Source organism: Melanerpes formicivorus, unplaced genomic scaffold (assembly GCF_026170545.1).
Source record: "Melanerpes formicivorus ecotype bairdi unplaced genomic scaffold, bMelFor1.0.p_v2 SCAF_6, whole genome shotgun sequence".
Classification (NCBI taxonomy): Eukaryota; Metazoa; Chordata; class Aves; order Piciformes; family Picidae; genus Melanerpes; species Melanerpes formicivorus.
The window spans coordinates 23,293,315-23,317,183 of NW_027142358.1; the positions used below are offsets into that span (position 1 = coordinate 23,293,315).

Below are 23,869 nucleotides of genomic sequence, written 5' to 3' on the forward strand. Positions count from 1 at the left end.
AAAGAAAATTACCTTCTGAGAAATAATATTCACCTTTTTTTTTTTTTTCCCCCCCTTTCAGATGTTTTTTTTTTTTCTTCCCTTCACATTACTGTGTTGGTAATGATAGTAACAGATGTACCTACCCTTACCTGTATCATTGTTCTGGTTGTGTTTTCTGGAGGAAAAAAAAAATTGAATTGTTTTCAGTAATGCAAAAAAAAAATGAATGGACAGAAAATGGGAAATGCCTAATTGCAAAAAGGAAAAAAAATATATTCTGTGTCACAACAGAGTAGCAATTAAATTGAAACTTCAATATAATTATCAATAACAGTCGAACCTGGAAGGGTGCCAGGCGTGTAAAGTTGGTGCTCAGCCTTTATGTGGTTGCTAGGAGCATGGCGAAAAGTATAAAGCTTAGAGAAAGGAATGTCTAATGTAATAAAGTAACAGAAGGTAGCATAAATCATTGTGAGAGCAGTTCATATTGACATTATTTTACTTGAATTGGGTTGAAACTAGACATTTAGTCTTACAAGAGGCACAAATTCATATTTCTTCCACAGAAATAACTCTGTGCTTTCTGGGAAGAAATGGAGTGTGCTTTCCTAGCACCAGCCTCATACATATTTGGAATCTTTTAAGTAAAAAATCTTTAAATGTTTGTTTCTGTTGGCATCCGCATGCATTTTCACTAATACGATTAAAAGAACTAAAGGGCAAAATACTTGGCAGCTTTTGCAGTTGAGGTAATTAGGTACAGGAAGGAACATGCATAGTTTTTCCATCAAGCTCTATAAAATCCTGGTGTGAAGGTCTATTTTTTTTTTTTTTAAAGAAATAAAAAAACTGCTTACTGATGTTGGGAGTAGATTATGGCAGTTAGCAATAACATTATAGGTTGATGTTTCCGAAACAAGCAAACCAAAAAGGGGCTACAGTTTTATATTTCTGTGCTCTCTCTGTAAATAATTCTGGCTCTGGATGGATTTGTTAGGAATTCGTGCTTTTAACAGGCTTTTGCCTTCCCCCCCCCCCCCCTTTCTTTTTTTTTTTCTTTTGTGGCTTTTAATTGTCTTGCGTTACATATTAAAAATGGTTGTGCTGATTTGAAAAGTCAGTTCTTGCATAGATTCATTGTGTTTGGCATTTCATGCATCTCTTACTTACAAAGACAACTTGAAGAACATATAATCCAACATAAATGCCAGGCTGTGCCAAATCCCAGCTCTCTTTACCCCTCACAAAGGGAGCTCTTGGATTACATCTATGCATATATAGGCAGTGATTGGAAGGCAGGGGTGGAACCTTGCCTCCTAATTACAGTTTTCTGTTTTCAGCCCTGAAATATATAAGTAAATGAAAAATTGACATTGGAGGGGGTTATTAAAACACACAATTGTGACATAAGCATGGGATTAGAGTAATTTCAGTTGAGCTTTACGGTGTACTGTAGGTATTATCTTCTACCATGTTCTCTCTTTTGCAGCTAAAATGAGATTCAGAAATACAGCGTCTGGGTTTTCTAAGATCGCAGTTAAATGCTTGTAAAATTTATGTTGTTTTTACTTGATTTTAATGGAATGTGATCCTCATTTTGATCTCAGCTCCTCCTAAGAGTAAAGTCTGATCATATTTTTAAAAATACTCAGCTGTACACTAAGTCCACCATGAAATGGCACGTGTTAGATTTTGCTGGAAGAAAAAAACAGTTCTTCTTTGGGCTTGCATTTTGTTAGGGATTGGTGTACTTTGATTTCTTTTTTTTTTTTTCATGTGGGCGTGGTTGAGGGGAAAAAAAAAAGCCTTTGTTCCAGGAACAGTGTTTGTCTTTCACTAAACAAATCTTCAGTTTATTCAGCCTTTGTTCATTCTTAGATTTATCTATTCAACCTGGAGTGAAAAGGAAGGGAAACAAATGCATCATAAAGTACTCAGTGGAGTTGCACAAGCATGTATAAAAGTGATCCTGTAAAAAATGACTTGATTTTAATTCATGCCAGGGGTTTGAGTTAAGTCGTCAGTTGTCAGGGGTAGAAAGTTTGTGTAATTCTGCACAGGGACTTACAGCACATTTGTCTAGAAACTAATGGCTTACTACAAAGGCACATGGGACATACATTTATATACACCCTGTTTAAAAAGCTGACCACATCCTGGCATAAGAAAAGTGCTGTCAGATCAACAGATTCAGCTCACCACTATCTACACAGAGGTATAAAGTAGTAATAACTGTCAGACACGCATATATGAAACTCTCACAGGAGCTAAAGGATGGATCACGTGCATGTTATTTCCTAGAACAGTTCTCCTGATCTGATTTTGAGAGTTTCCTAATAAAGAAGAGAGCCTTATACCCAGGAGCAGTTGGCTCAGTTGTGCTGTTGTGTAGGCTTATGGGATACTTGTTGAAAACAAAGAAAAGCATGACCACATCCTTACTGACCTAAAGAGGGTTTGGGGCCATAAATTTAATTTTCTTAGAAAAGTTTTGTCAGTGCTGGTTACTGAAATGCATTACACTTACTGTTTTATACAAATTGTTTGGTCTCCCCACCTACGTCAGGGTAATGGGGAAAGTTCAGAGTTTTTAAAAGTGATGGCTTTCAGAAGCTGTGCTTGTAAAAACAGTATTTCCCAAGTCCCTCTGCTGTGTCATATGGGTTTTTCTGCAGCATTGCATTTGTCTGCAGTGATGACATTCTATGTGATATATCTGCTTCCAGAGACTTCTTAAAATTTAGCCTTTTATGTGTCAACATTTCCATTGCGTCATGTGAATCAGGATGAGTTGTGCCATTGTATTTAGGTGGAGAGAACTGATCTGACATTTCTTTCAGTATCTGAAATGATTTTTGCTTTAAGGGTAAGAAGGATGATTTTGGTATTGGTAATGGGATTAAATAGTAGACCTTTTGTCTCTGACAGAAGAAATAGCTGAGTTAGTCAGTAATCAGAGTACAGCAGAAAATGTAAAGTGAGTGCTTTTGCTTTGTCTTCATTGGCATGCATGGAAAGCCATGTTCAGCTACCCCACCTGAGGAGATAAATGAGCATAAAAAGAAGTGCTGTTAAGTACTGGCTGCATACCTACAAATGAGTAATTTCTCATGGTTGCGTCTCTGGTTGTGTTTTTCTGCTGTTAGGTTTCCTGCTGGTTATCATATGATGAAACTTGATTGTGGTATTTCGAAGTCTGATGCCTTTATGCCTAATATCATCTAAAACCTGGGGGAACTGAAAGGTCTGAGCTCTAGATTGCTTTATATTTTGAGCCCACATTTTGACAATATGAGCTGTTTGAAAATTCATTTGCTTGTTGTGCTCTGCAGGTGTTTTATTGAGTCCTGCTGCATTTGCAGTTAATGTGAGGGAAGTTGTTTCCACCTGTTGGGGTAGTTTAGCAGCAATGACCAGGTCAGACCAGCCCAGCTCCCTGGCCCAGGGGCCCTTTGGTAGTTGATAGTATCAGATACTTCAAAGGAGAATTAATAACTGTATGCTGTGTTGCTTGTATGTTATTATTTTTAAAAGATGTTAGGTGGTGTAAACATGAGTTTTGTAAGGCTGTGTAGGGAGCTGAGTAAAAATGACAGCTAGTGTTTCTAACAGAGGAGCCAAGTTGGCAAAGTGTGGAGAGCACTTTGATACAGGCTGTTGGCCAACTTCTGCAGAGCAGTGTTTTCTTACTTATCTAGGTAGAGTCCTTGTGGGTAAGCATAGGAGAACTAAGATGAAAGCCAGAAAAAAAGCTGTTTTAATAAACTTTAATTTTTGTTCTATTTTTAACCTTCCTGTCTAAAACTACTGTGCTATAAAAGGTAGGTCTTGAGAAAAAGCTGAATCATGCTTTTTTTTTCTCAGATGCTTGAGTTACAGCTCTTTATTTGTATATTTTCTGACATACTAAGAGGATTGTGTTTGTTTGTTTTCTTCATCTAGGTGAGGATGATGAAGATTCAAACCTGCTCATTCTCAGCTACCCACAGTATTGTCGATACCGTTCTATGTTAAAGCGCATCCAGGACAAGCCTTCTTCAATACTAACGGACCAGTTTGTTCTAGCCCTGGGAGGAATTGCAGTAACAAGCAAGAACCCCCAAATCTTCTACTGTCGGGATACATTTGATCATCCTACACTAATAGAAAATGAAAGTATATGTGATGAGTTTGGTAAGTTACATTACAGCTATTTTCTTTATCTCACAAGTGAAGGTATTGTTCTTCCTTTTAAGTGTCCACTGATTTCCAAGAGGAAGATGACATTCCTTTGAAGTGAACCAATGCTGTTTATGTTTGAAATGTTAAGTACCAAGTGCACTCCTTCCTCTGCGAGACTGAAGGCTTCTAGTTACTAGTAATATTGGTATTGCAGCTTGACTTCATCACAATCAGAGATGGTGTTACATGGGTAGAGTGTGTAGCATAGTTATTCGGTATGCAGGAGAGGTTCTCTTGGCTGGACTGGGAATTTGTGATAGAAGGGTCTGCCTTAACTATTCAGTTTTAGCCTGTGTCTTTCCAGGAGCTTTAGGAATTGTGGGTTTTTTTCCGAGTTCTTCTTGGTGCAATGTGCTAACAAGTGCAAAATAGGAAGGACTCCCTGTGTGTCCCATTGCATTGGTGGAGCACTTGTTGACCAGGCATAAGCTCCTAGGGCCCGGAACATCTCCCATCTGGCTTTGAGCTTGGTGCTCAGTCCAGGCCTTGTGTTGGTAGAGAAACACTGACCCAAATGGTGGCATTGGGGCATTTTGTGAGGTACTGATAATCTGTTGCTGCACCCACCAGCTCTCAACAGGCAGGAACGATCCATGGTGTCATCACTAGAGCACATAACTGCTGTGAATAGTTCTAATTGTGTGTTGTCAAGCTCCTGCAGGATCAGGCTCAAACTGTCAAATGTTGTCACACACAAAATTTAACAGGTGTGAACAGGCTATGAATAGAAGTGTTAGTTGCTCTTAGGGGTGGGGATGGTGAAAAAATGAATGAAATGCCCTGGAAGTTTGATCGAACAACACAATAGTATTGTCTTGGTTTTTATTTACTCTGAGCTTCAGCTCAAAATATAAAGTTCAGTTTTTCTTGACTATATGTTTTTGTATGGAAATGGTGATTTTAGGCTTCAAGGCATTTGAGCATACCATCTGCTTTCTGTGGAATATTTTACTCAGGGTCATTCCTTGATTACAGGTTTGTTGAGATAGTTGGGTCCATAATGTAAGTGTATCATGGAATATTAGTAATAGATGAATCAAAGAGTTGTGGAGTGATGCAGAAACTACGCTTAGTGAACCACAGCAAGTGCTTTGTTCAGTGTCTGAGAGCTAGCTCTGCTATTCTTTTGACCTTTGCAAGACAATTATCTCATTATCAAACCGCAGCCACAGAAATACTGTCTGGAGAAATTAGTAATGTGTATTTAAAATTTAGTTTGGTTTAAGAAGCAGATTTTTAAAAAGTACCTGTAAAACCAAAAAATACTATGCTTTAGAACTATTTTTAATGAAAATAACGATGTGGTAACATTTGTAAACCCTGCTGTGTTAGGAAAAGAACCTGGACAATGCATGGTCCATTTCTGTGTTGCAAAATGTATGGTGTCAATTGCATTTACCTTTGTTGAAGGCAACAGGCAAAGTGTCCTTTGCTGGCAGGACAATAAGATGTACAACACTTTGTTGTATAAACAGTTTACATTGATACCATGTAGATTGATGTCACATGGGGAAAGTGATGACTGCTAAAGCTAAACAGAGGCAGGGTGGTACAGTAGATAAATGGATTACTCTGAGGCACTGGTATTTATCAGTCAAATCTGAGGAGAGACCAGTTTACAGAAATGTGACTAAAATTCTTAAAAGGTGTCCCTAAGGAGGTCAAGACACATTTAATTTGAAGGATTTGGCTATTTCTTACCTTGCCAATGAAAGAAGCCTGCAGAAGGAACAAGACAGGAACATTTGTACTTCCCTATCATCTGAAGTTCCCCAAAGTAAAGGAAGTAGAAAATTTGGCAAATAACAGTCTACTGAAGTTTTCATCTGGGAAGCACTGGCTTTTGATACAAATGCCAGGTCTTCCTCAGAAATGTTGTTGGGGAAGGTGTTACAAGTTCTCTGCACTTTGGAGTATTGTATGACAGCTACAGCATGTTACAAGTGACAGTTATTACTAAGAGCCCCATTCACCACAGTGTGTAAGCTATTGTCCTTGTTAGGTAGCTCTAACAGAAATGTTTTTCCAGGAGATGCTTTTATTATACATTTCTAACAGAAACATCTTGTTCAGCTCTGACTTCTCATACTCTCCCCCCCACCTCTTTCCCTGCATTCCATAGAGTTTAACAAAAATAAAGCAGGAAATGAAGAAGAAAAATTACTGAATTTTGTTGACAATAATGATGCTTTTCTGGTGTTTAAGTAGAGGAGGTTTGTAGATGCTGTCTTTGAGGCATGGCTGGAAGGGATGCTTTGATGCAGTCCCGTGTGGATGACCTCTGTATTTCCATAGAGCTGCTGTAAGGGTTAGGCTGTGGTAAGCATCAGCATGGGCTACCACAGCCTGAACCTACTGCTGGCACTGCAGCTCCCCGTGTCTGCTTCTGTCCTGCCTGTGCACTGTTGTATGGCAAGTTTGGGCAGGTATGTTCAGGAACAGTTTTCTTGGAGAGTCCCGTTCTGATTCTCCTCTAACTTGGTTTACAGTGTCCCATCAAGGAGGACACTTGAGAAGTGTATTGCTAAGGAATCAGCTCAGCAGCTGGAAAGCTCAAACATTGCATCTATTTCTTTGCAGCCTGCCAGGGGAGGACTTGCTCTCCATTTACAGAGGAAAGACTGCTGTGAGTGGGAAGCCTCATGCTCCCATTCTCGTTGATACAACTACTGATTAGTTAATCTAACTGCCTTGGAGGGTTCCCCTCCAGAATGCAAATAGGCTCAAAAACTTGCTTCTGTTCAGAAAGCAGAAGACTTAAGCTGTACTTGGATGTCTTGATAGCCAAAGTTCATGGATATGACCCCAGTCTTGACAGGGTGCTTGGTTGCATGGTTTAGTTGATTAGGTGGTGTTGGATGATAGGTTGGACGCAATGATCTTGAAGGTCTCTTCCAACCTGGTTTATTCTATTCTAATGTATCTCTTCCTCTCCTGAAATAAGAGCAATTAGAGGTCTTCACCAGCATGAAACAGTCCAAGGGAACAAAGACATGCTGGTGTTACTGGTTAGGAATAAGTAATCTGAGGGTTTTTACCTGTGCAGGAGTCTGGAGTAGTTGTCCACGATTGCAATGAAGCATAAAGGCTTGAGCTCTGTCTACCAGTGCCACCATTCCATACAGGCTTGCAGGTGACACTGAACAAGAGCCATTGAGAGACCTCAGGCTGGACGTGGGCAGCGGTGGCAGCAGTGTCCCTGCCACAGCCCCCTGGGCTGTGTCTGTTTGCCCAAGGGAGGGAACAGTTGGACACAGCAGGGTGAGCAAATGGGAGCAGTTCTCATGGCATGTCCCCTTAGTTCTCTGAGCAGACTGGAGTTCACCTATGCATTCCTTTATCTAACTGCCCCTGTTAATTGGCATGCGGAAAAAAACAAACCCCTATTTCCTCATTCCCCTGCTCCCTTAAAATAATATGTGCCAGCTGAACAATTCATTTCTCTTCAACTCAGCATCATTGGTAAAGACATTTTTCAAAATCTTTTTGATTCATCAGCCTCTGGGCTTACTGTTACTGAATAACTTTTGTAAATGCATATAATTTACTGGCATTTGCTGCATGGTCAGAGACAAGGAATGCTAAAGTAGGGATCCTAATAGTTTTCGTTATAGACTGAAGAGATCTAGCTGGAGGCAAAGCTGCCTGCACAGTGTCCAGAAGGTGACTGAATACCTGAATTTTCTTATTTTTTAAAAGCTATTTGGTAAATTTTAAATTGTTCTGGATTATTTTTATAGCATGCTGGGTCTGATATGCCATTAAACAAGCTGTTTGGTCCCTGGGGTACTGTAAACACTTAGTCAGCCCCAAAAGAAGGTTAAAAGTTTCATTTTAAATGTAAAGGCAAATTTTTTATAGAACATTTTATATCAGTAAGTAAGAGAACTGCATCCTCTTAGGGTATGAATACCCTTTTTTTTCTGGGGGAAAAAAACAAAAAAAGGAGGTTTTTTTTCTTTTTACCCCAACATAAGCAAAGCAGAGGGAAACTGCTCATTGAAAAACAAAATAATGGTGTGTCAAGGGCATTCAAGTCCCCACTTCCTCCTCTCCCCTTCCCTCCCCCCAAAACCTTACCAATATAGTGCTTGCAGTGGAGAAAAAGCACCTACATTTGAAAACAAATCCTGAAACCTTCCGCAACTGGGATGTCCCTGTAACACAGTGCAGAAAGGAGGTTCCCTTGCCTCCAGGACTGGCAGGTATTGGTTGGGAGTGTGCCACTGAGGTTTCTGAGCCCACAGTTTCAGAGGGACTACCTTCTGTCGTGTCACTAGGTGTGGCAGAACAGCACTATAAAGCAGAAGAAACTTTTGGGGGATAGGCTGTGCACCAGAAAAAATGTGTAGGATGAAAGCTGATGACTTCAGGGTCTAGAGTGGTGCCGTTACTGCTGGTGTAGCTGAAATTTGGCCTTTGCTTTTATTATACATCTCAGTTTACAGAAGCTGGTGCCTTACAGATAAAATCAGTTGTTTAGGGGAGAAACATAGCAAAACAAAACCTTGGCAAGGAATGAGACTTTAAAAAAAAACACAAAAAAAGGAGTGTTTCCAGTCTAAATGAAATACAGTTTTCCTGTTGGTGACTGACTTTGTTTGTGTGAGTCAAAACTGACTTTTTAAACCAGTACAAAAATTGTACTTGGGTCTGAAAGCGTGGATTTTTAACGTTTCTCAGCTGAGATAAAGTTGCCAGTATTATTGCTAATGACTGGTTTGCCTTCCTGGAGGATAAATTATATCTGGGAAATTCAGAAAACCCTGAAGTTTCCAGGTAGATGCTTCAGGCTGCTTTGTTTTTAAACGCAGGTATGATGTTAGAGTGCGATTGGTGTTAGTGCTCCTTGGCTAAGATATTTAGAAATGCAATAGGAAGAGTATGGAGGCTTTTGTTAGCATGGCTACAGGGACCTCCGTCGATGGAGCTTTATGGTGGCATCTCCCAACAGTCTGAAAAATATGCAAGTCTTTTCCAAGTTCTCAGGCAGGGTGGATTAGCTAAATATTTCAAATTTCAACTCTCTCAAAACAAAAACAGGACATAGCTGGAGGGGAAGTAATGATTAATGCATAATAGTGCTATATACAATATAGATAAATGTACATTTCCCTCCCACCCCACCTCTGCAAACATAAGCTTTTAGCTTGAAAAAGCAAATCTGGAAATGTTCTGGATTCTGGTCAGACCTCTTATTTTGTTAATTCAACTGTAGAGTAAGATATTAATGGTCCCCAGATGTTGTTTATAATGATTGATTTTTCAGTTGTGAAAAAATACTTGCATGTTTTTTTAAACAATTGATATTTTTCTAGTGTGCTCTGCTGCATTTGAATAAAATGGCTGAAGGCAGAGCTGTTTGTGTGCCCAACATAATTGCTTCTGTTAAGTGATTTCTTCATTCTTAACATTTTTAGCTCTAATTGCTTTTTCCCCGTACATCTAAAAATAAATATTTGCAAGTTTTGCATTCTGTCACTCATTGAAATGCATAAAATATTTGTATACTCCAAGCAAAAAGGCACTGATAAGGGGTCACATTCTGTCTCACTTAGTGGCATAAATCCAAAATAACTCAATCCACTTCAGTGGCTGTTACTCAAGATTTTCACCAGTTAACCAAGAGCAGAATCTCACCCAAGGTTAACATCAAGCTGTTAAGTGAACATAAGTAATGTGTGTTAAAGAAGATAAAATACCTTCCTGCCTGCTAGAACTTCAATAGAAATAAACGCTGTTAGCTTCTACTTTTCTTTTTGGTACATTTTCACTAGCAACAATAGCTGTAACTGGTTATAATATTAAGATAGATTATTTTTCACTTGATAATCAAACTTCCTCTACGTAGAACACTTGATTTTATTTGGGTTGCATGTTGGCACTGCCCTTGGGAAGGCAGCAGATGTTGAGTGATGGGGCAGTGCTGCCTGAAAAGCTGTTTTTGCCTGTTTTGTCTGACCCCTTGGCATAACTTCTCAGCTGGGGCTGATGGTGGCCCTCTGTCTTGCACAGTGTAGCAAGGTAGCTGCCCAGGGAGACTGCAGCAGTCAGCCACTGAGAGACCACGGGTCCTGTGGTAAGGGCACTTAAAAAATTGGTACGGCACCTTGTTTCTTTGGGTGCCTTTGGGTAGCAGTTTGGTAGAAAGAGGGGCTCATGCTGTGAGTGCATGGTCCTGGTGCCCATGACTCAGCTGCTCAAGGCAGCATCAGAGCTGTGAACCAGCAGGGTGGTTGGTGCAGCCTCCCTGTTGGGCCAGCCCAGGCCTTGGGGCTCGCAGGGGATGGGAGGGGAGATACCTTCCCTCCTGCATACACCCATGGCAGAGCAAAGAGCCTAGGTGCACACACTTCCAGTCTGGCACTTTTAGCTTCTCTTTTTCAGGTTTTAATTGAGTAGTGAATGTGTGATGGTACTGTAGGGTGTACATGTTTTTATTAGCTAGATTTTGGCAGACAGTTAATGGGTATTTCCAGTAAATGAAGGGTTAGCAAGTAAGCTGTTCTTTCGTGCCTGATAAATGTAACTTATCACATGGGCTTTGTCATCTATTGCATGCATGTCTGTTTTATTGGTGTTCCTTCACTAAATTGTTGCAGATAGAAATGACTAATTCCTCCTATGTAAGATTTTCTTTCAATGGCTAGTTTATGATTCAGCTATCAAAATCACTTTTTGCCAATATAGTGAAAACTAAGCCAGGCTGCATTCATAATGAGCATCAGCTATGTCCACCATGCATGTTCTCATTTCTGAAGCCATCAAGGTTTTTTGCAGTATGCTTTCATTAGAGCGTCCTCGTTTGACAACATGTTATCCTGGTTTCAGTACCTCCCTTGGACTATCAGGCCTGTCCAGGGTCTTGAGCTTTGTCTTGGGTGAGCTTCTGTTCCACCATCATCCCAAGCCTTGTGAGCAGCATCCTGAAGGTGTTGTGGGTCAGCTGTGGCCAGGATCAGGGGATACCTTTGCCGTCAGGGAGGGGCCCCATTCCCATGTCCATACAATGGAAAAGAGAAGTGGTTTATGTCAGAATATGGTCACATTCTTTTGATTAAACCCACTCAAAAAAGACAACACTGTAATATTTTCCAATGACTGTTTATCATGAATTACGTCAGCCTTAGTTTAAATTGCTATTATTTCTCCTTAATGCTTCTTGGTGCCTGCATAATTTACAGCACTGGCAGCCGTGGGACTATGAAATAACCTTTCACAACCACCATACGATAGTAAAGAACATGAAGTTTTTGTTGTTAATTATTATGAGACTCCTTTAACTTTTTTACAAAGTGACATAAAATATTGTTGAGGTATTTATGGTTAAAGCTACTTTTACATGGATCTATTTTGCTTCTGGCTAGTTCTTAACTAAAGCAGTCATTTGTGGTTATTATGCCTTGGGAGATATTATGTCAGAACTGGTTTAAGAGTATTATTATGTATCACATGTCATATATTACATGTCAGCACTTGAGGCTGTCTTTCAATAAAAAAAAATTGTAATTTTAGTTAATGGTCTGTTAGGTATAGACCATTTGTAAACTTACCTGAGTTCATTTGAAGGTGTACTAAAAAGCTTTGTTCTCCCAGAGTCCACTTGAGTAATTTAATTTTGGCTTCAGATGGAATTCCCAAAATATTTATCATTATTTCAGTCAGAGGGTGCTGCCTCTAAAAAGCAAATAGTTTCCCAATCCTAAGGTTGATGTACACATTTTAAGGAGCTATAACTGTTACTCATTACTTTGTTCATTTCCCCCCAGTTTCAGAGCTCATGCTTCCCAGGATCCCTACTGTTCAGGCTGATAGTAGTATCCCAGGCAATTAAGTGACCTAATGATGATACTTTGCTGTGCTGCTTAAATGAGTAGTTTATACCTTCTAGAGGATGAAGTGGGATATAAATTAAAGATTGCAGGCAAATCTTAGGTTTCCTTAAGTTTCATTTCAAATCTGGAGAATGCAAACTTACACAAGGCAAACTTCAAATTAATGTGTCTTTCTCCTCAGTTCCAAATACTATGCATATTTTCCAATACTTACTTAAAGCCAGAAATGAAACACATAGGCTATGCCAGAAAATTGACAAAGAATGAAAATGCATAAATGACTTGTGAATGTTTTCAGATTTTTTTTCTTAATGTGTAATTAATTACTGCTAGGGAAAAAAAAGAGCGGGGGGGGGGAAGTATTGATTTCTCTTCCCTCGCAATCTATGTTTGAGCAGCATAAATACGATCAAAGCCTCTATTTGTCTCCAGCTATACTTTCCTCCATGGGACTGCTGATTTTGGTGACTACTGTAGGGAACAGAAACCCTGGTTGGCAAAAAAAAAAAAAAAAAAATACCCCACAAATGCTCAGGCTGTGAAGATGCAAATGTGAAATTAAAAAAGCAAGCAAAAAGCAGGGTGAGCATTTCCTGTGTTGCTAAGTTGGAATTTAATAAAAGGAACATAAAATGGAGCTAAAGTTGCCTGGATGCCGTGAGATTTTTTAATATTAGGCAGCATGCTTGATTTCCCTGGAAATGAGTGAGCAATCTGAATTTAGAGTTGTTTGGTAGGGGGAAGGGATATTTTGTTCCTTTTTTTAATCAAAGGCATTTCACAAGGCGATTGCAAGTGAAAGGGGAATCTATCATTACGTAAGAGTGTAGCAAACTTTCCCGTTTAATGAATGGATATTAGGTATTTCAGGAGCACATAAAAGATGGTAAAAGAGGGAGACAGAGCTGATGTCTTAGAGATTTTAATAAAGATTGAAGTTAGTAGTGAAAAGGTCAAAGTGTCATTTGTTGAGCCCCTGCTTCTGGCATGGTTTCAAAGCTCACAGTGCTGACTGGGGGGCTGTGATGTGTGTTAATGAACAGTTGTGGCACTTAACTGAGATCATGGGTTGGTCACATGAATATATATAAAAGATATGAGTGAAGATTTTTTTTTTTCCCTTTTTTAATTTTTTTTTTGCCACAGTTTGGCTATTGGAAGGACTAAACAATTAAAAGAAATGTTTGAATACCACATTAAAACCCTTGGTCTGTAAGGAAAATGAGCTATGAATAATAGAACACTGCTCCAGTTAAATATAGTTATTTAAAATTGTTTTTAGCTACAGATGTTATGCCATTTTAGAAACTTAGACTAAATAATGTCATGTCTTGTTTGCTTTTTTAGTATGTTATTCATTTATTGGGAAATTCAAAATTTAAAGCAGCTGGGAAAGGGTTTGGTGTTCACTAAATAATCTTTAAAATGTGTACATTTCAGACTTACTCTTCTAGAGCTGTTTAGAAATGACTGAATTGTATATTATAGTTACAAAGTTCTGTAAACATGCTCTACCATGCAGATGACAAGGAAACATGAAATGGGAAAATGAGATAGTCCTGGAGCCACATTTTATGTATTAGGGACTTGATAAAACAGCAAATGGCCTCCTCAGTTTCAGTAATTTGTAACTTTTCAGGAAGATGCAAGGGGTTTATGAACAGTATATCATAAATAGCAGCAGAAAGTAGTGTTCCTTCTCCTTTAATTCTCCCTTTGATGTTTATGTCAAAACGAAGGAGTTAATTTATCTAAGAGTTTCACTGCATGAGTTAGACTGTACAAAACCAATCATGTAGAAATAATAGACTACCATTGGAAGTGCTGTACTATTGCAGTTTTAATAGCTCTTCAGTTCTGCTCAACAATTAGTCCATACATTTTATAGCTGTGTCTTTAAAAAACTGGCACACTCAGCAAAATCACAGTAATTGGGAGATGATGCAATGTGGAGAGGAATCAGAGGAAGAAAATTAATTGAAAAATCGTGTTTTGTTCGGGTGTGGGGTTGTTTTCTTTTAAAATTTTCAACACTGCAGTAGTAATTACTGGTGGGTGAGACTTCTGCAGAATTTAAATTCCCTGGCTGGGTTTTTGTGAATTTGTTTTGAAGTCAAATTGCAAAAGAGGCAAAATAGGGCATTAAAATTCTTACTCTAGTTCTCTGTCTCTAAAATCAAGTGACTGCATTAAGGGTGATCCAGAGGGGAGATTTTTCACTCTGTTGACAATAGTGCTGTTTGAGGAGGTTCTCATTGCCTGTCAGCATCTTCAGAAACCTCGTCAGACAGATCATGGACAATATGTGAATTAGTTCATTGTCTATGCAAGCAGATAAAGAGACCTCTGCAATCGCTTTTTGTTTGTGTCCACTGGAGAAGATACCAACGCATTATGGTGTAAACATCTGTCTTTCCAGCTGATGGATGCTGGTAGTTTCTTTGTAGGACCTTGGGTTTATGTCTAAGTACTGAAGAGGAAGGCAAATTTCAAAGGGGGGGGAAGTTGCTTTTTTAGTAGATTTATCATTGGCAATTAGGACTTTGTAGTGTGTTTTAATTAATTTATTGTCCATTATGGGCCAAAGGCTGGTGAAACAAGTGAGAGCTTACATTTCAGCTGAAGTTTGGGCCTTGGTATTATATATAGCCATATGTTGATCTTTTAGTGGTCAGACAAGCCTTGTGCCGCAGGGCTGCCTGTGTTGGTCTTAATGTCATAAATTACTGGAGAGTAATGACAGATAACCAGTTGACCAGAGTAGGGGAGCAAACCTGATTTCTTAGATGAATAAGCAGGGGAATTGTGAGAAGAAATAAAGAGGCATTACTACTGCTACATGGATCACTGCGGGAAATCATTATCAACCCCCCCTAAGAGCTAACATTTTTGGTAAATCAGTCAAATTATGATGGCACTCTGCAAAAAGTATGATACAATCTCATGGGATAACTGCTGTACTAATACTCAAATGTACTGTTCTGAGCTATGGGCTGCAGAGGAACATGGAAGAAGAGTTTATTAGAGCAATTCCCACCCACCCCCCCCTTTTCAGCTTTTTGCCCAATTCTGATGCCCATATATTGCACATTATATTGAAATACCAGCTAGGGTTAATGAAGGACTCAAAAAACAATTCATGGCACAGAAAACTTGCTTTCACGTGAAAGTCTAGAGAATGTCAATTTGTTTGGTGTATGGACGAGAGGTCTAACGAAGGGACCTGATCGCAATCTGTTAATATGTCCATGAGGAGAAGACCTATAATGGTAAAAGCCTCTCTAATCTGGCAAACAGACACATAGCAGGACCTTCTGCTTCAAAGTGGAAACAGATAAATTAATGTTGAAACCAAGGAGCTATTATCTGGCAGTGAGGGGTAATTAACTATGGGAACAACTTAGCTTGGAGTGACAGATTCTTTATTGCTTGAATCTTTTAAATCAAGATTGCTTTCCAAAAGACCTGAACCTTACTCAGGGAAAAGATACTATCTTCATACAGTGGTCACTGACGTTGTATAAGCAATATTTGCAGAAAGTAAATAAGGTGCTAATATCTACCAATGCATTCTGTCCTTAAAAACTGTTAGTGTATGTAGTGTGTATGTAGTATGATTTGTAAAGGCTAGATTGTGCTGGATCTTCTGTCTCTCATACAACAGAAGAAACCTTTCTAAAATGTGCTTATGCTCTGAAGTAGACAAGGCAGAGTTCTGTGTGGACTGGAGGCTGAGGAACAGGGTTACAGAAAAATCTGGAACATTAGGAGTGAGGCATCAGTGTGTCCACTGGTCCACCTTGGTGGCTATTGATAGCCCATGTCCTCTTGGTTTTTACCAGTCTCCATCCACTGTTAGCCATTGCCTGTCGTAGAGCACTGACAGAGCAGCACGTTCCTCTTGTCTCGTCTTTTGCCTGTCCTCCCTCGCCTGTCCTCTGCTGGGAAGATCAGCTCAATAAGAATTGGATATGGTGAATTTTAGGCCACTTTAATAACTCCTACAAAGGGCTGTCTCCTTAGTTGAAGTATAGAAAGTGTAACTCAATAGCATCATACTTAAATGTGTAGTGACACACTGCCAGATCATCTGCAGACTTAATGTAACTGACGTATGTCTCCAGTCACCTTACCTTTTGTGTAATAACCCTAAAGAGCATATTAATTAAAAATCAGGTGTTAGCAACAAGTGAGTAATAGCAGAGGAGGAATTTACTTGAAATCAACAGTTTCAGCCCATAGAAAGGATAAGAGAATATGTGAAAAGGCTAATGGAGATCATCCTGCTAACATGGATGACATTCACAGATGCTGCTGCTTCCACAGAGAATTACTGTGCAACCTTCCAACTCTGTCATCACCTTCCTGTGTTTCACTCTGGATTTGCACCTGTAGTAGAAGTTGAACTCCCAGTGAAAACAGGTCTTTGCTGTGGGGTGGCATGTTTACTTTAAGTAGGTGTTGATGATCCTGCTTCTCACTGCGGTGATTAAGTCAGTCACTTCATCTTCACCTTAAGGTCTTAGAAACCTCTGCTGAATATTCCTGAGAAGAGCCTATGTCCCATCACATGTTTTTCACAGAGGTAGAGTACAAGTTTGAAAAATGGAAAAGATAATTCCCAGGGTCTTTAGCAGCTCAGAATGCCATGTTCAAAATCAGCAGTATAGTTTCCTCATTATTTTATGGCATCCTGATTTTGCAGTGAACCATAATAATTTGCTGATTTGCCAACAAAAATAAATATATGGTTCTTCAGAGGTTTTTTGGTGTTGAAGGCAACCTATAATTAAGATGAATGCATGTACGTATTGAATGTTTAGTTATGGTAGAGATGGGTTTGTTATAAAACACCACCACCAAAAAACACCAACCAAAAAAAAAAACAACCCACCCAAAACACACACACACACACAAAAAAAAACCCACAAAACCAACAAAAACGCAGAGATTACCTAGCTGCAAATCCTTGCAGTTGTTTAGTTTAGAAGTTTAAGTCAATTTATGGATGTCTGTGTTTACTGTCTTGATCATGACATTGGAATGTATTTTGGAAAAAAGAAAAGACTCTATAAAATGAAATCCACATTTATGGGTAAGTTGCACAGAGCACTTAGGATCAGCAGTGAGACTACAGCATCTCTTTGAAGTGTAGCGAAGGGGAGTACTTGCCGCTGCCATTTTGGATTTAGCAGGTAGTGAATTGGTAGGCTCAGTAAGTTGTTATGCTGTCTGTAACAGCAGCTCGATCCAACACCATTGATTTCATTAAAATCTGGACCATGATATCCCAGTGACAACCATCAGAAGATAAAACTAGATCTGAAGCACTTCATTTAAAATAAAACTTTATAATAAAGTCAGGTCTTCTAAAACACTTCTTTTGTGCTGCGCTGCATGTGAGTAATCTCGGTGACTCATCTAGCCTCTGACAGACTGCAGCCATCAACATTCCCAGCCATGAGAGTTGCCCCTCATAAAGGAAATATCCTATTTTTGGTATGGCAGTGTCCTCAGTTTTAAAGAATTTTCCTCTTTTAAAGTGCAGAGACAATTAATGCCTCATGCATGTATTCAATAATAGCTGCCTAGCAACCATCAGAAATATTCAGGCGAGCAAAGGAAGTGGAGATGAATGAGCAGAAACATCAGCTCCCATTTCAGGTGAGGTGGGGAAGGCATCAGGACTCAGCTGACTCTTTGGATCTCAACATGAGTATCCATGAAAATTGGACAGTCCCAAAGTAACAAATATGAGCTCCAACTTGCTCATCATTCAGATGCAGGGATAAGTTGCGCAGCCAGAATCCATTGCAGTCAGTTGGACTTTCTTAGTTTCAGAAGCCTAGACCAAAACAATGTAACAATGGCTCAAATGAATTGTAGAAAGTCAACAAACACTCCTTAATGGTTGAGGAAAGTTTTACCACCTTGTCTTGCATTCCATCTACAGTTAGAGAATGAGTTAGATTCATGTTTCCTTTGGTGGAGGTTTTCAGGCATGGACTAAGCACCAGACATACCCCTTGCATGGAGCCTGGTTCCAGCCCTTCTCTAGCAATGCCATGTGATTCCCACGTATTCTCAGTTTGCATTTTCATTCTGGCATAACTTTTACCTCACAGGAGGTTTTTGCACTTTGAGTCAAGTCCTTGATGCTTTTAGTGCTGGTAGATACCATCTGAAGGAATTGGAAATCTTTTCTGCAGTAACAGCCACTGTACATCTATTTGGACATTGGTCTTTTATCCATGTATTTCTTTTTTCATCAGAAACTTTGAAACTAAATGCTTGATCTGCAGTTGTAAGGACTGAACTTTATCATGCTGAGCTGATGTATTCTTGGGGATGGCTCTGCCACAATGATGCTAGTGTAGTCATGTGTTGTGCCTGGTGCTTTTGTGAGACAAGGCTTGGTGCTACACTGCAATCTGCTTGATGGTTACACTGCTGCAGCAGCTCAGGGTGCTCTCTGATCAGTGCTCAATATGGAACACTGTCTGTGGGACCTGCAGTTTAGTGGGGCAGTCCTTAATGTCAAAGCCATTTAAGACAAGAGAGTTATGATCTACAGAAATATTTTCGGTTGTTGATTAGACACATCAAAATTAAAGTGCCTGAGAACTGTCCATTAGTCTTGCTCAGAACTTCTTGACTGTGTGCCCCAATTTGAAGGAAATGATGGAATTCTGACATTTTCCTGTTGGATAAAAAAATCGGATTTATGACCATCTCTACTTCAAAGGTAAAGAGCAAGATTACAATCTCCTTTCCACTCATGTAAATCCACAGGAGTCAATTACTTTGGATTGGCAGTGATGTGATTTAGATTAGAATCTGGCATTAAAGCTTTTCAGGGTTTGCTCCTACACCCGTCGATTTCAGTGCCACTTGACTGCTGGCTCTGCTTTTGGTATGTGGTGGTGGTGGTGGTATTTGCATGTGGAAGTGCCTCAGGGGCCCCACATAAAACTTTGGTTTGCTAGCTTTAGTAGGACTTCTTTAGATTACATTTTAAAATGTTGAAATCAAAATATGTAGGGGGTAGTCAGGACATAGCAGACACACAATTGTAATCAAAATCATGTGATTTTTGAGCTTGATACTTCATGACTTAGAGGTGAAGAAAATCCCTTATATATCTTGGAGGTTTGAGGCTATTACTCTTTCTGATTTATAAAAGGTATTTATTTCTGGCCTTGATGGTTGCTGAGATATCAAACTTAAAATATGCCGTGATCCTATAGTCTGGTAGTGCTTTCTGGCACTGGGCAGTGACTAAATATAGCCGGTTTTGAACCTGGAAATAATGTCCAGTAGAAAATTCTCAGACAATTCCATAGACTGATGTGGCATATGAAATTACTTTTCTGGATCGTATCTGGTTCATACAGTGTATGCTTTTTGTTTCCCCTATCTCTCTCACCTCCATGTTTTCCAACTGCTATCCTAAAAATGTTTTGTGGTACAGATAAATCTTTAACTGAAGCATCTTGGTGGTTCATGTTGGTTCATGCTAAAGCAACAAATAACATAAAAGATTTTTAAACCCAGTAATTCCATGCATTCTTTTGGGCTTTGTAAACTATTTTGCCTTGTTTTTAGAAAAAGAAGGTGTATTTACAAGAAGGAAAAAAAAAATCCCCAAACCTACATTTCTGAAAATCACTGATTGTTTTCAAACTAACATAGTCCAGGAACATGCAGATTCTTGCATTGTATTACAGGATTAGTGGTATTCATCTTTCATGCATAATGTGAAGGTGATATTCAAAGGAGAAAAAGAGGATTTTGGAAAGGAGATTTTTGTGAGGGGTTTGTTGGCGTTTGGTGGTTTGGTTTTGTTTGTTTTGTTTTTTTAATGATACACTCACTTGGTGTTTTTTACATACTTCTAGCAGGCTTTGTTTAATTTCAAGATGGTGTCTTTGCTAGAAAGATAAAATGTAATGTCTTCCACAACCTCTTCATATGCATGACTGCATAAAGCTTGTGTAACAGTTTATTATTATAAAATTAGTATAGCATAGCATAGAGCAAACTGGGCCCCTGGCCAGATGAACTAGACAATGACTAGTTATATAAGGTTTTGAAGCACATGTATTAGAACACAAGCGCCCTGTATTTTCTTCTCAATTGTCTGCTGTTTGTTAATGTTTCCCTTTCAGTGTGATTGCATCTCAATTTAATAGCACTTGCCATTTCAGGCTTTACTGTGCCAGCGCTCTCATGGTTACATTCCCCCTGTGCTGCAAAGCCTGCATGTATATTAAAACCGAACCAGGCACGGTTAACTAATGGGTACTCTGAGAGATACGCACTTATAGAATTAACTGATGTATGTAATTGTTAATTTTGTGTTAACAAGTATGAAAAATGTGTTTCACCAATAATTGCAATGCTCTGTTCTGTGCAAAGTGTGACATTCTAATTCTTGCTGAACAGTTTCCTACCTCTGCTCTATGCTTTCGTGGCAGGGTATTATTTTGCAATCAAGATAAAAGCATTATTTATTAAAGTTCTAAAATATTACATTACTGGAAGTTTTAAGCTGCAGATCAATCTCCTGTTTCATAAAAGCCTTCCATTGATTTTATTTCTTTTAATTGGTCTTTGAATTTAAAGTTAAGCTTCACATTATAGATTGCATATGATTCCAGAGGAAGAGGGATGGTTTAGTGGAGAGTTGATGCTGGTTTAAAGGCAGCAATGTACCTGTCACAGAACTGTGGGAAAAGACTGCGTTTGGCATTTGCATCTTTGGGACTGTCAGATCCCAGCCTGCTGCATTTTTGGCACAGGGAGCCCATTGACTTGGGCTGTGGGAAACCTACATTCAGCACTATCGGTCCTTGTGTCTTTTTCTGTGCCTCCAAAGGAACTTCTGTTAGAGACTTAGCATCTTTGGGAGTCAAATAACAACTTCATGCTTTTGGTGGTACCCTTTTCATGGCAAGAGGATGCTCAGTAGCTTCTGGCTGCAGTATCCCAGTTGTTGCCTGGTGGAAGAGTAACACTTGCAGCTGGTTTCGTGTTTCTAGATTTACTTGCTTTCTGCATGTAATCTAAACAGCCTTGAAGTCTGGCTTCCCCCACTCCCCATTGCTTTAGTCCTCCTGTTTCTCAGTTCCCCGTGCTATTTGCTGCAAGGTCCCATCGTCATACTGAATCCTCTGTTATCCAGGATAATATGTCTCTCATGGCAGACCTTGGTTGTCCATCCATGTCATTGCAGACATGAGACCAAAGCCCACATTCTGTGTCATCTCATCTGTGAGTCCGACTGTGCAGTCTTACTAGTTGCCAACCAGTAAGACTAGGTTTTAACTTCCCAATAAAGTAAGATTTTCTGATTTGCCAGTAAAGACAAAGAAAGGACAGGATGGGAGGAGCATAATGGGCTTAAAACACAATAAAAATAGCAAAGGAAACAAACAGTTTGTGCCTAATTTGAAACCAACCGATCTCCATGGTGATTGCAACAAAGCTGTGCTATATTCAACTGTTTAGTGAAGACAAAGGTTAGAAATAGGAGTTCACCCACCATGTTAGACCGTTTGAATGAACAGAGTTTGAGGGTTGGTGCCTTCCTAGTCATTGAATGGTCATATCAAGATGCCAAAGGATCTCAGTGAATAACCTTATTGAAATGCCAGAGGATGGAGTGTCTTCCTTCCTCACAAATCTTCAAAATAATCAGCTTTTGTAAATTTCCTGGAATTTGTGTTTTCAACAGTGCTGTCAGTGAAAAGAAGAGTCCATAGTGCTGTGGCTTCAGAGAGAAAAACATGGTAGATGATCTTCAGAAATCGGACAGTAAACTTGAAACCTTAAATAAATACTAGGACTACTATACTTGCCACAGTAAATCATAGGATCGTCACTCCCCCAAAACTTGATTGGCATTGTCTCAGAGTAATTCCTTATGTGAAATAGAAGCATGAAATACAGTTTCCTCCTTAATTTACAGATATTTGAGACAGAGGGAGGAAGAAGTGCATTAATCCTTACCAAAAAAGAAATTCCTGATTGTGATAGTCTGAAATAGTGTCATTACATTGACACTTCATGTCTTCAGAGGTCAGGGCTACGGAGTTTCGGTGTGCAAACTGAGCGACTAGTATTTGAAAATCAACACAGTTCCTTTTGCTGAGGCCATAGTCATGGAAAGCTTCCTATTTGCAGTAGGTGTGTGTGAGTTTCATTTTTAAATGTGAATTTTAGAGGGGAGAAGATCATGCTTTTGAAATTCTTAGCCATGAGAAGATCTCCAGAGACAGCGGATTCAAAGTGTATGTTCTATAGCATCAAGATTTAGCGTTTCTAAAGTAAATATTGTCCAATTTGATCTTTCCTTTTCCTCAGTCAATATTTATCTCTTGGGACAATGAATCTTCATGATCACCTTTGCTGAAGTCCAAGTCCACTTAATAGTGTACTTGGGAATCCAGGAGAGGTGCTGATTTGTCTTGATGCTGCTTTTATGTGTTTAGAATTGGTTATACAAAGGTTTGGCTGCTTGTGTCACTTTGTCAGAATTCCTAAACAAAGCAGTGTCAGGCTGTGGCTGATGGGGAGGCTTCTAGGAAAAACCTAGATCCATCAGCAGGCAAAGCAGATGAATCTGGGAATGCAGCAATCTTTTTATTGGAATGAGGATAAGGATTCTTGTACAATGTGTGAGCCCTTTCAGAAGTTGTCAGGAGGAGGGGACTGGCCAGCATTAGTCAATAAATTTCTTGCTGTTCTGTGAGGCAAGGTTTGTGACCTTTCTGAGTCTCCCATATTCTTCCATCAACCTAATCCCACAGAGCACAACATTAGATACAGTGCAACACTAAAGAGCAACGTAGCCCAAGACACCCATTTGCAGGCAAGGGGGAGCAGTGGCTTGCCAGAGGTCCTATCCTTCTCCTGAGATACAGATCTGGGAGCAGGGGAGCCTCAGCACAGGGCTGATGCTAGGCTCGGTGGCCAGTCACATCCCTATCACAGTGACTGTCTACAGGTCAGTATTAGTATTTCCCCAGTTCCTGCTCTCCTCTGCTGATCTTGTTATATCCCAGGTTCTGGTCATCAGGTTTGGAAACTTTGCAGGCTTCCCATTCCTTGAGAGCCAGGGGCAGCCACTAGATGTGTAGCCCTGACCAAACCCAGTCAAGTGAGGCCATAATACCCCCCATATAATTTCAGTAGCAGTTTCAGTATTTTGGGACCCCAGCTTAGGCTAAAGCTGACTGAGAACCTTCCTCTGAAAAGTGAGGATGCTGGGGCAGCATGTGCAGCTGGAGCCACTGCACCTCCCTGCTGCTTCCTTGCCTGTCAGGGCTATGTCTCCTCTTCACAGCATCACATGCATCACTGGGCGCTGCCAGCATAAGCCTCCAGTAGCCAACAAGGGGCAACACTGGGGTAGGAAGTGCAATGATGGTGCTTGTGAGCTGCACCGTGAGAGCAAGAGGAAGCACAAGGTGCCATTCAGGTAGTGCCTTACAAATATCTGTGTATGCAAATCAAATAATTTGTCTTTTCAAATGTTATTTTTCCCTGATTATGTTTTCTGAGTTGCCATATGTACCTCTTGTGGTATTTCAGTCTTGTCAAATTAAGAGAAAGCTTTATAATTAAATTAGGATATATACCAAATAAAGTAATGTTCATATCCTGGGCTGCACCAAGAGGATCGTGGTCGGCAGGTCAACAGAGGTGATTCTGCCCCTTTGCTCTTGTAAGACGCCACCTATATACTGCATGCAGTTCTGCTGTCCCTGTTATAAGAAAGACACAGAACTATTGGAGAAAGTCCAGGGGAGGGCCACAAAGATGATCCA

The 23,869-nt window shown here is 39.7% G+C and overlaps 1 protein-coding gene across 5 annotated transcripts in view; it reads left to right on the plus strand.

The window, feature by feature from the left end:
- ARID5B (AT-rich interaction domain 5B) overlaps nucleotides 1-23,869 on the plus strand; it is a 118,966-nt gene that overhangs the window by 44,591 nt on the left and 50,506 nt on the right. For all 5 annotated transcript variants that reach the window (XM_068140098.1, XM_068140099.1, XM_068140101.1 and 2 more), the window contains one exon: nucleotides 3,925-4,155. In XM_068140098.1, coding sequence (XP_067996199.1) covers nucleotides 3,925-4,155 — 231 coding nt within the window. The remainder of the gene's footprint in view (nucleotides 1-3,924; nucleotides 4,156-23,869) is intronic.